Source organism: Orbicella franksi, chromosome 5, assembly GCF_964199315.1.
Source record: "Orbicella franksi chromosome 5, jaOrbFran1.1, whole genome shotgun sequence".
NCBI classification, from domain to species: Eukaryota; Metazoa; Cnidaria; class Anthozoa; order Scleractinia; family Merulinidae; genus Orbicella; species Orbicella franksi.
In genome coordinates this window covers 2,820,129-2,837,056 of record NC_138149.1, presented here as the reverse complement: position 1 = coordinate 2,837,056, position 16,928 = coordinate 2,820,129, and the positions used below count along the sequence as shown (strand labels likewise).

Sequence of the window (16,928 nt, the reverse complement as noted above, 5' to 3'; positions counted from 1 at the left end):
GATACGACATGAATTCCAGATTGTCCATTTCATTCTCTCATTCCCAAGAGTGTTCAAGGTTAAAAATAATTACTTTTTTCCCGCAAAATATTAAAAATAAAAAAAAGGAAAAACAAACAGTACCAATGAAAGTACTGCTCAATAGCTTTCATTTATGGTCACATAGTGGGGATACATACCTACAATGTAACATAAACCCTGGTAAATGAAAGCTGTTCTGCCCCTTGGCTCTTTGAATACCACATGCACTTCACTGAGAGTACCATCCATATCACCGAGTATAGATCATTAGGATCATCTACGTTTAAAGTGATAAATATAACACTTGGGGTAAATAAAATAAATGTATCTACATATGGTAAGTAAATAACAATGGTAAAAGTACAGTACAACAGTAATAAGTACCTGTTTTAACTGAGAAGGTGATTTTGAAACCTAAATCATACACCATGTTTATAGCACAGAGTGCTTGGATATGTGGAAGTTTTTAATTTCTGCACTTGACTCCCATCAATTTCACTTCGCATTTGCATTGCAAAAGAAACTGTGCCAAGACAGCTTCATGCAAAACAACTGCGAAACTGATCAGGATGAACATAAATTTGAACTTTTATAAAAGTTGTTACCAGGACACATTCACTGATCAGTGAAAGACACACAGTGCCCTTTCCTTGGATAAAAAACGTAGAAGCATATTGCCTTGTCTTGTGTCCATTTGCTGCTTCATACACAAATTTCGCTTGACAATCTGCATGACCTTGAGCTCCCGACTGTGCGGCAATCAGGTCAGATTGTCCGGTCACTACACAAGCTTTGGATTGCAATATTCACTTGTGTTTATATTGTAGACTCTTTTGAGGATGGAGAAATGTTGGTGTTGTTTACCACTGTCGTCACAACAGGAGAATGTTCTGATCCACAATTTGAAAGTGAGTAGAACTGATCAACTCGTTCTGCAACACACTGTGCAGTCAACCTTGCCTCTGCATCTTGATCCCAACACTCCTCAATTGTTTGAACCAAACCGGCCATACCCTGTGTAATAAATACAGAGTGATAAACATACATCAGAGCTGAAAAAAAAACAGGTCTGATTGGTGGGGCGAGAAAATTTTGAACTTACTGGTACTCCAAAATTAAGACTGCAACATTAGCAAAACAGTGAGTTGAAATCATGGATTAGTTAAAAATCCAAGCATACTTTGTTCATATTCCTTCTCTAATCACAATATTTATTAAAGTGGAGGCAAGCGAAAACTGAAATTTACTGACCCATGGGGATTTCAAAATTTTTTCCTGCCCTGTACATGCACTAACGTACATTGTGTACCTCTGTATTTAGCTTTCTTTTGTTCATTTATTGAACTGTTACACACTAGGGTTTTGTCCACTGCCACATGTAATGTAAAGTAACCTCCACCTTATACAGCATAATGACCAGAAAACCAAATGAAAAATGACTTGAATGACGTTCATTTGAATAAATAGTGACCTACTGCAATAAGTAGAAAAGAACAGCTTGGCAACTTTTATTTCAGTCACACTCTAAGGTTTCATCCAAACCATTCAAAGAAAAATTCACCCTGTACAGCATGAAAACAACATCACATGAAACACCATGCATGTACAACTAAATACCTTTCAATTGAATCGTCACTTAAGACAGATCAGAGTAACGGTAGACATGTAGCAAATTCCGACTAATTTACTATCTTCATAGTGTAGCTACAGAGTTTAGCTAAGGACTACGAAGAACAAATCCAGCCAGTGGTAGAGGATGGGAGTGTAGACCAGTTCATAATTTACAAAGCATATTACTACCAAGTTGAACTCAGGACTACCAAGAACAAATCCAGCCAGTGACAGGAGGAGGGGACTGTGGTGGAATACCAGGCTAACAGAGCCAATGCCACAATTACCAGCCTCTTTCCTCTCTGTAGCACCAAGAGGTTACGAATAAGGAGTTTATGTAATAGTATATCTTACCGTGTGTACAAACCAGTCTGGTCTAAACTTTGGCCTGATCTTTTTGTGTACTACAGCCTGTTGCATGTCCTCTAACGATGGATGAGATCCTACTTCTTCTTCAAATGGCAACCTGTATTCATCCACTGGGCCTGAGGAAAGAAAGGTTGTATGTTGTCTTCATTTTGATGCTTGATTCACAGCTAACAGTGAGAATTGCCAGTCTAGGCCAATGGAGGTTATTCATATTGCAAATGCTCACCCAATTAGCCTCTCTACCACTTAATCTATCACCATTAACAGCTTCACTCCCCCCCCCCCCCCAACCCCATCAGTGCCAACTTACACACATGATATGCATGTTGTACTTTCATTTAAGATTACATGTATATTCTTAACCCCAACTTCCAACTTCCAACTTCCAATTTCACGTCAAACAGTTTTAATAGTACTTTCTTGGTTTCAGGGAGTAGGGGAACAACCAAAGAGTTATACATGTATGTGTCTTAGTCGAGAGTAAGAACAAAAAAAGAGAAAAAAAAAAAAAAAGAGCAAAACGAAACAAACAAAACCCGAAAGCCCAACATCATGACTCCTGAGCCAGTACTAAGACCTTAATTGTCTGATGTACACACTACATGATTGGATCCACACTGATTTCCACCGTTTTACGGAAATCAGCCAGATTTTCAGAATTACAGTATACCCAGAAACCCCAAAAGGGGACTTGAAGGAAAAAAAAATCCAGAACATTTCCTAGGAGAGCATGGCCCTGGACCCCCCTAGAAGGCACTCGTTGTTTTGGAAATCAGTCACCATTTATCCTAGATCCACGCCTGCACTAACACACTCCTTGTCCAATGCACTAACTACATGTATTAGCCCACTGGATATGTCTCCCACATTTATACCGTCATGTACATAATCTGCAGTTTTGGACAAACTCACCATCAGCAGCAGAACATCTTGAGGCCAATTCCCAGAGAACAAGGGCAAATGCATATACATCAATGTGCAGAAATGATTCTCGTGTGAAGCTGATGGCTCCTTCAAGCACTTCAGGTGCCATGTAACGTCTTGTACCCACCTAAAGGCAAACAACACTTCTGATTAATTTCTTACCAAATTTGCTCTATTCAGATTCATTAGTAAGGTCCTATAGCAATATATTTTTTCAACTGTTTCTGATGCCATCTTTCTTGGGGGAGGAGGGGGGTGGGGGGCAAACACGGCAATTACAGTTTTTGTAATGAAAAAGTCACAAGTTTGATGCCCAATGAGAGTAATAATACTCAGCTCCAAAGAATTTGGTCATTTCACGTTTTTCACGTTTTTGTTACTAAAATCTTTAGTGATTTACATGTAGATTCCACAGAACCTGTTATGTGCAGTGAATAATGATTTGGTTTCCAAAATGTTGTCAATATTTGACTTCAAAACTCACAGTTAGCATTAATTTATAATGTAGCTTGAAACTATTTTTCAAAAGTTATCACTTTACAAAGCCAGAACAAAATGTAGATTTTCTCTTCAATGAATCAATAATCTGGAAATCTTGTTTTTAGTCCATCAGAGAATTGCCATTTGTGGATGTACAACATTTCAGACCTAATGCCAGTGGTTTTACAGTTCTTTCAATAACATTGAAATAACAATTTCAAAACGATATTAGCAAGCATTCCAACTGATCTATCCTGCCAGAATGGCACGCACCTGTGAATATTGACTAAAAACTGTTTGTTGTGTTCTTTTTAATCTCATGGGACGCAATCACTTTAAAATTACATTTGTAAAATTCCTTACACTCAGACCTATGTGCAGAGTATGTGCAAAATGTCTTCACTGCAATAGAAACAAAACAAAACATGCTACACAAACAGGAGATATTGGTGTAAACTAAAAGAATTTACACTAATTATCAGATAATATTAATATGTGCACACCGGTGAATGCTGTAATGTTTGGAAATTTTTTGTTTGGAAAATTAGGTAACAGCTTTAATCATTTTCCCATTTCTTATAAGGCAGACATGCCCCCTATTTGAGGCAATTTTGTTTTTATTTGATTACCAAAATAAACATGTGGGTATATTGAAATGTCTAAGAACCTTCTTGAAATTTGTCAGTCTGTCAACTACTGCCATTAAAGCATAATTACATGTAATATGGTTGTCTCCTTGACAATTTATTGCCAGCCTGTGAGAATGTCTCTCGAAGACACCTTTGGTGTTGGAATATAAGTATGTAATTAGAAGACACATTTACTTACATGATCTAAAAAATGTGGTGTTTGAATGACTATGACCTTGAATGAGTGGCACCCTCCACTGAAGGTGGTACATGCAGTATTAAGCAGAAGTCAAACAGTACAAACTGCTAAAGTGTCTACAAGATCTCTCAGCCATAAAGTCTCATTAGCAATTGATGATTTTCCTTAAAAAGACAGTTGTAGCCCTACTTCAAATTTTGCAAAATTCTTAAATTTGACTCAAAATCTAATGAAAATTTTGAAATCCTAAGACAATTTTGCATAATCGCCACTTTGAATAAGTAAACACATGTATGCGTTGCGGCAGAAAAGTGAATTTAATAAAAAAAGATCACCAGTTGACAATGTTAGACGAATGTGATTAAAATATGGCCACACTGTCTGAAAGATGCAAATTCAGTGATGACGTGACAGGCTTTGCTCAAGCGTTGAGACAACAATACCATGCAACTAGCCAAAGAAGTGCTAGACACTGATATCTATTCCTACAGTACAATATGCCAAAAGCCCGGAATGATGTATCAAACAAATGGATCACTTCAGATAATGAACTAAGATATCTTTTGACTTTTTATAACCGAGGGTTCAAATGATCCTTGATATCCCGGTAAGGGCTTTAAGGTGGTTTGTACCTTTTGTTACCTTCCATCTTTACTGAACATGTAACACATGTCACAATGTCATGCTACCTAATGTGTTACTGAAAACGTGCAAGCAATTTTCCTCATGTTAAGGTCTGGTGTTACAAATACAACGATGCTCGGTTATCTCTAAGTGGTGCTGCACACCATGTGCCAAAAGCACACGAAGAAATAGATACAACTAAAGATTGCCATACCAGTGACCCTGTCTTCTTTTCATAGATCACTTCCTTTATTGATTCTCTCCATTTTAACAACATTTTTTCCTCTCACATGCAATCCAACCGTAGGTAACATTTCTGAGTCACTCGTTTGGCTTAAAATGACCCTTCTGTAGAAAGTTAAATCTGAGTGAAATAATGATGTAAGCTGGAAAATATTGCTGCTACCATTGTGCATAGGCCCATTCTTGTTGAATTAAGCACATCCAACCTTACATGTATATAGAGAAGTCCATTCTGATTATTTTTCCACCATGGCTGTAATGACATTTTTCAGATCTATTTCAAGTGACCAGAAATAGTAAAACTGTATGAAAGCTGAACAGCCATATAAAAACAGGGCTTGTAGCTAGAACAATCGACTCAAAGTGAAACTCAACTCACAAAACAAACTTGGCAGCTGATCCATGCTAGCATTAGGAACAAGAATTTTCCTATTATAATCATGCTGAATTGGTTGGGTCAATCAGATTTCCCATGCCAATTTCCTCTACAAGATGCACCTGCAGGGAATCATGGTAGTTGTATTTGTCATCTTGGACTGGAGATTTGTTTTGATGAATACAACTACAGATTCCCTTCAGGCCATCTCATACAGGGAACAGGCCATTATGAAATCTCAATTAATTCCCAACACTACCCAGTTATATAATGGCAAAGTTCTTAAGATGTTAAGAAGTTACAGTGTATACTGCACCTGGCCATGTGTCTCTCCAGGATCCCCGCCTGATTGAAATGTCATCGCTAGGCCAAAGTCAGACAAGCAACAGCTAAGGTCTTTCTTGACAAGGATGTTTTTACTTTTGAAATCTCTGTGTGCTACGACTGGTTTAAAGAAAGCCCCAGGTATTTCAGTGTGCAGGTACGAAAGACCACTGGCCATGCTTCCAGCCATACCACACAGCTGTGGCCAGTTTAGTACGTGGCTCTTCAGGTAATCGGCCAGCGAACCATTCTCTTGGTACTCTGTTATCAACCACAGTTCAGAATACAAACCATCAGTGTGTTTCTCTACTCCGACAAATTTAAGAATGTTTTCGTGCTTCATGTTGCAAGATGTGTAGATGTCCTTCTCACAGACCCACGCTGATTTGTGGGAAATAGGAAAAACTTTAACTGCAACTTCATCTTCTAGATAGTTTGCCTTCCATACCGTACCAAACTGTCCCTGGGAAATAACTTCGACTAATTGAATGGGTCTAACACTAAGTTCTGGCGATGGAGGTATTGTGTGTAGCGGTTCTTCTTCACGACTGACACGAGTTGGAAATGTAGTTTTATGTCTATGGTACATAAAAAAGCCAAACACCAGAACAACAGCCAGTCCAAATATTGGCACCACTGAGTACAACAAGGTATGTATTGTCTTGTTTTTAGTTGTTGTTGGGGGATCTCTGGTTGTTGAACTGGTGCTAGTCACAGCTGCAGTAGATAAAATAAAAAAAAAACTTACTCAATAAAAATTAAATGAATAAAAATCAATCAATCCTCCTTATTAACAAATTTGCACATGCAGAAAAAATAGCAGTAAAATAGGACAATTCCGATATATTAAAATTCTAACTTGGCTCTGAAGCTTAGGGGAATAAAACAAAAGCAATCACATCCAGGATTAGGGATGAATAATTATTTCTTTTGTTTTAGTCCCCTAAGCCTTGGAGCCAAGTTAGAATTTTAATATATCGGAATTGGCCTATTGGACGATTATCAACTGTGAATAAAATGAGTCACACACATTTGCGCCAATACAAAGTTTTTCAGGTTCGCATCTCTGCATACATGTAGCTAAAATTGGTATAAATTTAGCATAGTCTACTGTGAATCCCTGAATTTGGTTGGCTTGATTAACTGTTTTCTATCTGCTGAAAGAAAACAGTTTTACACATCCTTTACTCCTTTACGAAAGCTTGGTCACCAGGTTTCAACATATTATGTTGTTGTCACAGGCAACTGGCTCCGTTTCCAGTGGCAACTTGTCGGGCTTTGATGTCATTAACAGCAAGCGCATGGAATTGTAGGCGGTGCACGGCTGTCGATATTGTTACCAATAGCCCATTGCAAAATCGTGAGAGGACTGGGACGAGTTTCTTATCTTGATTAGATTGAAAATCTAAACAGTTCAACTGAAATGCTACTGAATGAAAAGCTACCCAGTCAAGTTTGGGAGCCTTGCAAAAGTGGCAAAATTCTATACAAACCCTTACAATTTTGTGGCCTGTCAGTACCCAATCCATACAAACTCTATATTTTAGGTGATAATTGAAGAGCTATGATTTTGCCATTTTCCTGCTCTAAATACTTCTGTTCTTGCTTAAGACTCTCAAATTTAGTCGATCTTTCATTTGAATATCTTAGTTTTTCAAACAAATGGAAAACAACCATACTCTTTCCTAGTCCTCTCACGTTTTTGCAATGGGCTATGGAAGCAATGTAAGTTGCCTGTGACAACACTTTAATCTTAAGGCTAAAACTTTGTCACCAAACTTCTGTCATGCCTTACTCAACTGAAAATCACAGTAAATGTGATTTTTTCACAACAAGCAACATTGCACTAGATTCTAGCGTAATGTTTGAGACCCTTTGAATTGCCTGAAGTAACACAATAAATCAATAATTTCTTTATGCAGAGACTATCAATGGTAAATTTATACTGAATTATTAAACTATTCTCCCCAGTTTCCTACATGCCATGGCCAACTCGGCTGCACCTCAATGACTACCTGCTCCTGGAAAACTTGGGCTTGTAGTCTAATAATTATTGTTAATAATTATTACCATGCAAAACCAAATAGGTACAAATGAAGACACCTTAGTGCCTTAGCTACAACAATCTGACATATTCTTGGACAACTTATTCTATTATCCATGACTTGATAATGGTAACATGACACTGCCAAAACACTGTCCAATTTAGATAAGAGTCCATCCATTTCCCTAGTACAATGGTTTAAACGAAATGAAATGAAATACAACAAACGTGGCCTGACTAATTACGCTCTACAATTTTACCACTATTTTTGCTTCTTTGTGCAAATACATGTAAATACAAGAGGTACTGTGGCCTCATGGTGAGTGCACTCGTCTCTAGATCGAGCCGTCCAGGTTTGAGCCCTGGCTGGGGACATTGTGTTCTTGGGCAAGACCCTTTACTCTCTAACAGTGCCTCTCTCCGCCCAGGTGTATAAATGGGTACCGGCGAATTTAATGCTGGGGGTAACCCTGCGATGATCATGGACTAGCACCTTATCCAGGGGGTATAAGAAATACTCCTATTCACTTCATGCTACAGAAACTGGGATATGCTGCGGCCTGATGGGCTTCTTGGCTCATATGCAGACTTTTATACAAATCAATACATCTATAAGTAGATAAATGAAGTCTAAGAAACACTTACCTGGATCACGAGTTGGTGCTGTGGCATCAATCGGAGACTCAGTGGTTGCCACACTCAACTCAAGATTACAAAAGCTTGCATTGCAACAGCAGAAAAATGCCTTGTTTTTCTTGTTAACTTTCCTTCCCACACAAGATGATGTCTCACAGTCGTCATTTTGATCCCAACAGCCTGCGTTTGATACCACCACTCCATTGCTGTCATTAGTCCAGAATGCATAACAGTATTTCTGATGTACACCGCATGTTGCATTCACCGAATTACAAGCCTCTCCTCTTGTGGAGTTACACAGGCGACATACTTGAGGGGCGACTGATGAGCCACTAGTGGATAGTACTGAAAAAAACAAAAACAAAACAAAACAAAAACAGATGAGGCTTGAATTTGTGACAGTCTTACCAATAACTGTTAGTAATTACTACAGTCCTAACAGTAATTATGCATTTTTAATATTAGAGCAGTTTTAATTTGAGTGTTGAAAGTAATCAGTCAATTACTTTGGTTTTGGTTAAAAGTACAGTTTGAGATTGGCTTAATAGTCTAATTGCCAAGTAATCGGTTTGATTTTGATTTTACGACACTCATTTGAAAACCACTCTATTCATTGTAATTTATTTTATTTCTTATTTATGTCGTGACTAGACCTGTAAAGTAGCTCTATGTAACTAAGAGTCAGTCACTTCAACAAAGTGTTACTCATTTACTTACTTACTTTATATTACAAAAAGAAAGAATCAATTGAAATGTAATCTGTTATAAATTTTTCAGTCCAGTATTCCAGTATATACATTTTCAGCTTGGGCGGTTTGTTTTGCCATCACAGACCACATGATATTCTCTCATGAAATTTGTTCTTTTATCCATCTAAAAATTATTCATTCACATACATGCCACTAATTGAAAAATTGAGAGCAGGACTTCTCAAGAGTATCATCACATGGTCTGAAATGGGGTAACAAACCACCCAAGCTAAAAAGGTCTACTGGAATTTAAAGATTTGTTTTCTTCTAATATTTATTATATTTATTTCATTTAAATAGAGCACTAACAAAAAGGAAAATAATGGTAAATAATGATACATGAAACAATGAAAAAAAAAAAAAAAAAAACCAGCACTACAAAATGTTATGTAATAGGCTTAAGAGAGCACAACACGTATTGCACAACATAAGCTACACATAAGACCTATCTGATTTATTTTATTTATTACGTACCGTTGTGAATTCTATTAATAGGTTACTGCTTGAAGAGTTTTTGTGACTGTTGAATTGCTCAAAAGTATCTGCAGTTTGTTTATTTCGGGGCTATTTACAACTTGGATCCATACGTCAGTAAAGCCATGTTTGAACAATGCAATGTTGCATCAGTTTACTGTCCATACAAGTATATCATTTTTCATATTCAGAAAAAATGAATAACATCCACGAAAATGTGCAGTAATATTAGCAATGGTAAGTTTAGTCCTTTCGAAGTATAATTAACAATAATCATTACAAGGAAAAGAACGTTAAATTTTGAGGAAAATAATGACTCGCGTATTTCTGTTATATGTTCAAAACACTACAAAGTTCCACGCTCAATACAGCGCTCACATTCCATCTAAAGCTATCTTTATATTGCTGAATGTTTTTTTACTCCACACCTTAGCTATTTAAAGGTGTGTACACAGAGCACTAAACAGGGGTCAGAAAACCTGCCCTTCTCAATCTTTCGCGTGAGCGATATCTTCTTAAAACATCATCGCATGTTTAGTTTAAACCGCAATAATAAGTATATAGCTGGGATTACCAATAGCTATAGAGAAAGTTGACATGTGTAGAACTCCTGACGTGGTACTGAAGACCTGTTTTTAGGAGTCGAAAACAGTACGATCGAAATTTAAAACCGTGGTAAAGTAGACTCCACATGTATGCGGACTAACACATGTATGCAACTGTAACTAAAAGGTTTTAGTTATTAAACATTGCGACTTGTGTCGAGGGCACAATCGGTCAACATTTTCCGTATCTAGCAAATTAAGACAAACTCTGAGGAACAACACGCGAACCTTGTAAAATCTCATGTAACGAAAGGCGCATTTCGTTTTATTCTTAAGTCAATATTGTTAACTGCTATAACTTACCGCTCCACCAACTTTAGAGAAAGTCACGTTTACCGGACAACTCGTTTAACAGGAAACCAAGCAATTGTTGTCGAAAAATCTAGCATAATGTACTTATTTACATGTGGTTTTATAAATGGTTGCTCAGCTTGTTGGTGGAAATAAACACGATATTAAAATAGAACCAAATTCATACGAGCAATTGTTTATGAGAATCAACGCGAATTTTGAAAAACAAACAAAATCTACAATCACTTTTTATTAGAAATTGGTGCGATGGAACTAGACCAACCAAACTTTCATCACGTCTCGCAAAAGAATACAATTTATCTTTTAAAAGGCCGGACGTGATGTAAAACCACCGCTCACAACTTTTGTTTTCTGAATTCATTAACAGTGACCTTCGATTCGAATACACGGGGAATTACTATTTTACTAGTTGAAACTTGGGGCTTTAAAAAAGATACACAGACCTGTTAAATAGCTAAGTTAAGACGAGGATTTAACGAAAAATGAGACATAATCGGGTGCGATTGAAAACCATTAAAAACCTCGCAGGCTAGCGAATTTAATTGAAGTTTCCCTGTACATAGATGTCAAACACTCGTCACAACATTTAACCCCTAGTTTGGCCCGTACTTCAGAGAAACACATGTTTCTACATATTTAAAACTATTCAAAACTTTTGTAAATCATTCCTTAATTAAAAAGAAAAATTATTTAGCTGGGAAGAGGAAGACATGCATTCAATAAGAAGATCGTATCATTTGTGAAACATGTAAACAACTGGGAACTTGGTCATTTCCAAAGCGTGTCACGAAGGACTACACTCTAGTCAGTACACCAAAACAAAGCTTGTACGAGACTAAATTTTCCACTCCGAGAGTCCAAAACAGCAAACAGAACCCTGGAGGCGCATGTATTTACCTTAACTGACGGCCAGTGAGTGTGCAGTTATGATCTACTAAGAACTGGGATAACATTTCAGAGATGTGTCCTTGTGGACAAAAAGGCATAGATTTCTGTTCGACCGCTCATATATCAGGGACGTTTAGCAAACTTAGCATTCCAAATCAGATTTAATCTGACAATGTAGGACTTAACGCAATCCCTTTAGAAACCCTCTTTACCTACCTAAGCAGCAAACAGCCAACGACGACACCAAAAACGCTACAAAATCGCCAACACTCATAGCTCCACATAACTCTCTCGGCCCGAAACTATCTTTTAGCGTGGAGAAACCAAAAACCCCGTATGCACTTCTTGTGGCGCTTTGATTGACAGCTTTAATCACGTGTTGCCATTAGCTGGTTTCTTATGCACATCATTGGTCATTCGCTTGTACAGCGTTAATTACGGAATACAGTTGAGTGACATTTGATTTAACTCTCACTACGAGATTGGTCAGATTGGGTAATAACTAACTGTTTGAGAAACGCCGACTATGGTTTCTCAAAAGGGCGCGTAAAAATTACGGTCGATAGATTTCGCTAGAGCCTAGCGATCACGCATTCTTTAACCACAGTAGCTCTTGCCTCAAATATCCCAAATTCGTCGTCAAACGACTACGGAAGCAATTATGCGATTCAGCTGTAAAGGGTAATACATTATTCTTCCTTTATTTACATTTGACCGAAATGGAAACGTGCTCTGTAAAATTTGGCGCGAGATCGATCCGGATTTTATCAATCAACAGAAATCTTGTTACGAAACGGAGTCATATAAAACTGTTAATGAAAGAAGCCAGAAACTTAATTTACAATGTTATATTGTAAATTTTCGTTCTAATATTTTAACAGAAAAATTGCCTCGAGAATTTTAAAAGAGCGCTAAAAAATAAATGAATCGAGAGTGGAAATCATTCAGAAATTGTCAGCCGCATTTTGACTCTCCGTTCCAGGCTCCACCTGTTACTCAAGCAAGAACAAAAAGCCTGGAGCCAAGAGATATTCAAATGGCTCGTTACTTAGCAGGTCTTGTATTGGAACCAAAAAAAATGATTGACTTCATAATGTGCAATGCTTATGGAACCCCTTGTTTATCTCCTCGATGTCTGGCACCTCTAAAATATCTAATGTGATGATTTCTGCTGTGTGGAAGACGTGCAAATTGTATTACCGCAACTCTGTTAATCTCTCTCTTTGCCTCAAGCGAAGAGCCGCAATCTAAAGCCGCAAACTGTATCTCAAGTCATACCGCAACCTACAGCGTGTCTTGCCCTGAGGCGAGAGATTTGCTTTGCAGGGGTTAGATTTTCGCGTGACTGGGTCTGCCGGAGTGAAGACACAGGCAATTTGGCAAAATAGGCTTTGAGTACAAGCCACGCCTAAATATATTTTCTCGAGCACTATAGCAACCGGGCACTAGTCTTGAGAACGTTAACTGATAGAACTCTTTCGTTATCAAATTAGGTTGCAAAATAGAATTTAAAAATTTCCTTGGCTTCCTTTCTTTGGCTTGGTAGAATTCAAAAATTTCCTTGGCTTATTCCAGGGAGTTTTCGACGAGAAACAGCTAGGGATCTCGGTGTGAAAGGCATTCGGCATTTCACGAAAAAGTTCTTTACACACAGAGGCAGCTCCCTAGCAGTGATATATCGTGTGTCAGTTTCCCCTCACTTTCTCTTGGTATGTCTTGAAGCTATAAACTTGCAACTGACGAAGAAGTGGCAAAGGCAAAGAAATGTGAACTTAAAAGGAAAAAAAATGACTGAAAGTGGTTCAAAATTGAAACAAAATGTTAATTCTGATTTCTTATCATCATGTTCTGACAAAATCATAAATTTGATGAATTGTAATCCACTTTCTTTTGGTATATGTAAGCCCGTACTTCTTCTCAAAGGCCGGGCTATTTTCGTTTTGCTATTTAGAATTTTTTTATCCAATTTATTTGTATATTTATTTGATGGGATTAGGCAATGTAATAAGCGAAATAGGAGAGAGAACTTTCGATGATCAGACATCAAGGGTCCGTTTACACTTCAGGGTATTGCGTCAGTCTGTTGACGGCGTGCGGCGTTCATTCAATGCGAAGGCGTCGCCAGTAAAAAAAAATAAACATTTTTTTTTATATAGATAGTCCAGCCGTTGTTTTCTAGGTTGCTCTTGTAAACACTGGGCTATTGATCGGCATGAGAGCCAGACTCGTTAGATGTCATATTCGCTTCATATAGTTCTATTGCAAGAAAAAATTGATTGCCGTAAACGCACTGTGCGGTCTCTAAGATTTTTTCAAATCCGGCTTTATTTGGGTCAAATATTTAATGACCGTAAATCATTTAATCTAGGGGCAATTAAGAGCCTAAGCCCTATTTACGTGCCAGCCTTCATGAAGTGGATTATAAAAAGTCTTTTATATAAAACATACATGCTCCTTAGCACGCACGTTGCTGACTGAGACGTCAAGCTGATGTGACGGATTCCGAACTATGAAGGGGATGTTACCGGAACCACTGGGTGGCGACTGCCTCGCAGGTCATGAGTTAATTAAAAAAAATGCAATTCAACAATAACTAAACCTTTCTTTGAAGAATTTGGTTCTTTACTAACAGGCTAACCAAACATTTCAAGCCACAGCGCTTATTTTTGAGTAGGCAAGAGAGTGTGATTCGTGCGGGACCAGACCGATGACGCTTGCCTGCCTCAATGTATTTTGCCGCGGTCAATCATTTTGGGTCACGTGGTCCGGGGCGAAAAGAGTGGCGTTCGTCTGGGATACGTCACCGAAATCAATCTGACCGCGAAGACCTAGGAGAAAGCCGCCGTACAGGAACTAGGCAACGATGACGTTATGTTTCTTTCGGAATTGTCATCTGCTAATACGTTGACACGCTAAATTTAATCAACACTTCGAAAAGTCGGAAATCATTTGTATTATCCTAAAAATAATTCTATTAGACGACTTATGGAAAGATATGACTGGATCACGCTACTACGTCTCCGACCGGAACTTACAGATTTGTTATTCGGTTAGGAAAGTCGTTTACAATATCTTTCTCGTGACCGTCTCTAGTCAGTGTGCATAAATATTTCTCACAGAGCAATTCATTAAGAAATTGGGCAACATTAGATTTCAACTTCTTATTTCCTTTACAAACACTCACCCTTGTACAACGACCTCACTCGAAATGGCACCCAATTCTTCTCTAAAGGGCTTGCCAGTGGACCATCTCTAAAAGACATATGTTGGCGAACTACTTCTTCAGCTACCTGCTCTTAGAAATAAGCACTAGGCTGTAACCTGGTGTCTAGAAAATGAACCACTTTCTCCTCACAGCAGGTAATCGCGAGCAGAATGCTGCCCGAAGGGTCACCCAGCGTCATATAGATCAGACTGTTAGGCTTCCATACCTCGTATAGAACGACCTGCAAGATTTGCTTGTTTCAAGATGAAAACCAGCTAAATGCATGCGCATTAGTACCAGATGACAGGACAAAGGAATGCCATCCGTCACTCATCCACGTGATACCATCTAGATCTAATCGCAATAGGCTTTAAGGTCCGGGCCACGTCTTTTTTGAACAAAAACGTTCTGACAGTGTTTCTGAAAGTTCCACCTCTCGTTTTGTATAAAAAAGCTGTCCTTTCGATGGTTCTGAGGGTAAATGACTACGAAATTCCAACTTTGTGGCTTTTACGTGTGGGAGCCTAGCTCAATAACGGTTTCCGAAAATGCGAAAAGAGAGAGTGTGACAGCTGTGATTAAGGCTGGCTCACCTTCTGATTTCTCCCGGAGGCCTCTGCGAACAAGATTGACGAAACGTTTTAAGTTTAGGCCTTGCGCATGAGCAAATTATTACAACACCCCCTTAACAGCTTCAGCGCACATGTATAGGTTTCCATCAGTGGAAATGTCTCTAGAGTTTTAACGTTTCGAAAACATACTCGTGAAAGTGGTCCCCTGTAAACATGGTAAAAACACCGATGTTCTGAAGTAACAGTGTCTTAATCTAGGTACAAATGAAAGTTAACTAATTGGAGAACATGAAATATAGTACAATCAAATTAAAAAAATTACTCATTGCTAACCATAAACCCTCCTGTACCCTAGCATTGGTTCGCCACATTAGTTACTCCACATAAAACGCAACTAAGTGCTTACAGTAATTAAGCCATGGCCATTGTTAACTTAGATTCCTATGCATGTATATCAGGTTAACGCCACTTAACACATTTTGCTCAGCCCCAGAGTTGATATTTCTAACCGGCGACTCTACCTCGTAACCTAACTCCACCTTAATTAGAGCTGGTTATTCTGAAGAGAAACTAGTTGTATAACTATCTCCCGTGGATGTAACTTAGTTATGAACAGGAATAGCCGGGGCGACAATCCAGGAAACCGGACACACTTATTAGCCAAACACACGATTTAAAGCGTATATGACACGAAAAATATTTTTTGCTTATTTGAAAGGCCCTTCAAAATACAGAAGAATGACGTTTTTCTTTTTGAAATATCTTTTTTCGTTTTAGAAATATTGACGTTTTTCTATTATGCAAATTAGATCAGTGATGACGTCATATTGTTTGCAACCAAAAATGGTAAAATACTGAATAAACGATATCTCTAGGAATATTGAAGCAGTGTTCTTGAAACTTGGCACCACAAATGTATATCACAAAAGAAACACGCGCTGAAAGAATTAACACGGTAAAACTGTACAATGGAAAAATTGAAGTCAGAAAACCGATCCGAAAAATCTTTTTAACTCAAGTTGTTCCGCACGCAGAAGGCGATTTAATGGATTAAACGCCAAACCAGATGAAATATTTCATTCAGTCGGCATCAAGACACATCAATCTTTTAAAGTGCTGAGGATTTTTATTATTATTTTTTTTGTATTTTCTTATTGGTTGTCTGTTTATTCATTTGACAAGTTCGAGGACTGTTAAATGGAAAAATCAACCACTGGAAAAAAATATAAATATCCTAAAATCCCGCAAGTACTTTACTGGTTTCGGCGTGAGCACAAGTTACACAGAATCCATCGTACAACACTACATCACTACATCTACCCTAGAGAATGTTGGGTAATTCTGTCCAGATCTCTTACGGCCAGGTTAGGATGGTCTGGAGTCGAGGCTGAGGATATACAGTCGCCTTGCATACACATTAGAGATATGCAAATATCGGAGAGGCAATCACTTTTAAACAAAATTAAAAGGCTTGTTCTCTCGGATTTAGTAAACAGACGATATGCACCGTGATTCGAAAGCGGACATTGTCTTGATACAGATATAATAAAACAGGTGAATTTCGCTGCTCGTAGGCCAGGTGAATTTCGAATATTTAGTCAGAGAAATTCCAACCTCGTTTACTCCGTGATATAGTTGGGAAT

The 16,928-nt window shown here is 38.1% G+C and overlaps 1 protein-coding gene across 2 annotated transcripts; it reads right to left on the bottom strand.

Annotated features, from left to right (window-relative positions):
- Positions 1–202: 202 nt before the first annotated feature.
- On the bottom strand, positions 203–15,567 carry LOC145486425 (activin receptor type-2A-like). Of its 2 annotated transcripts, none has more exons than XM_081465087.1 (6): positions 14,693–15,567; positions 8,490–8,825; positions 5,793–6,517; positions 2,914–3,052; positions 1,987–2,117; positions 203–1,035 (listed from the first exon to the last, which is right to left on the bottom strand). In XM_081465087.1, exons 1-6 carry the CDS (start codon positions 14,769–14,771, stop codon positions 838–840), a joined length of 1,608 nt encoding a protein of 535 aa, XP_081321213.1. In that variant the 5' UTR covers positions 14,772–15,567; the 3' UTR covers positions 203–837. The 2 variants fall into 2 exon arrangements, with proteins under 2 accessions (XP_081321213.1, XP_081321214.1); XM_081465088.1 differs by lacking the exon at positions 14,693–15,567 and adding an exon at positions 11,725–12,035.
- Between the last annotated feature and the right edge of the window lie 1,361 nt (positions 15,568–16,928).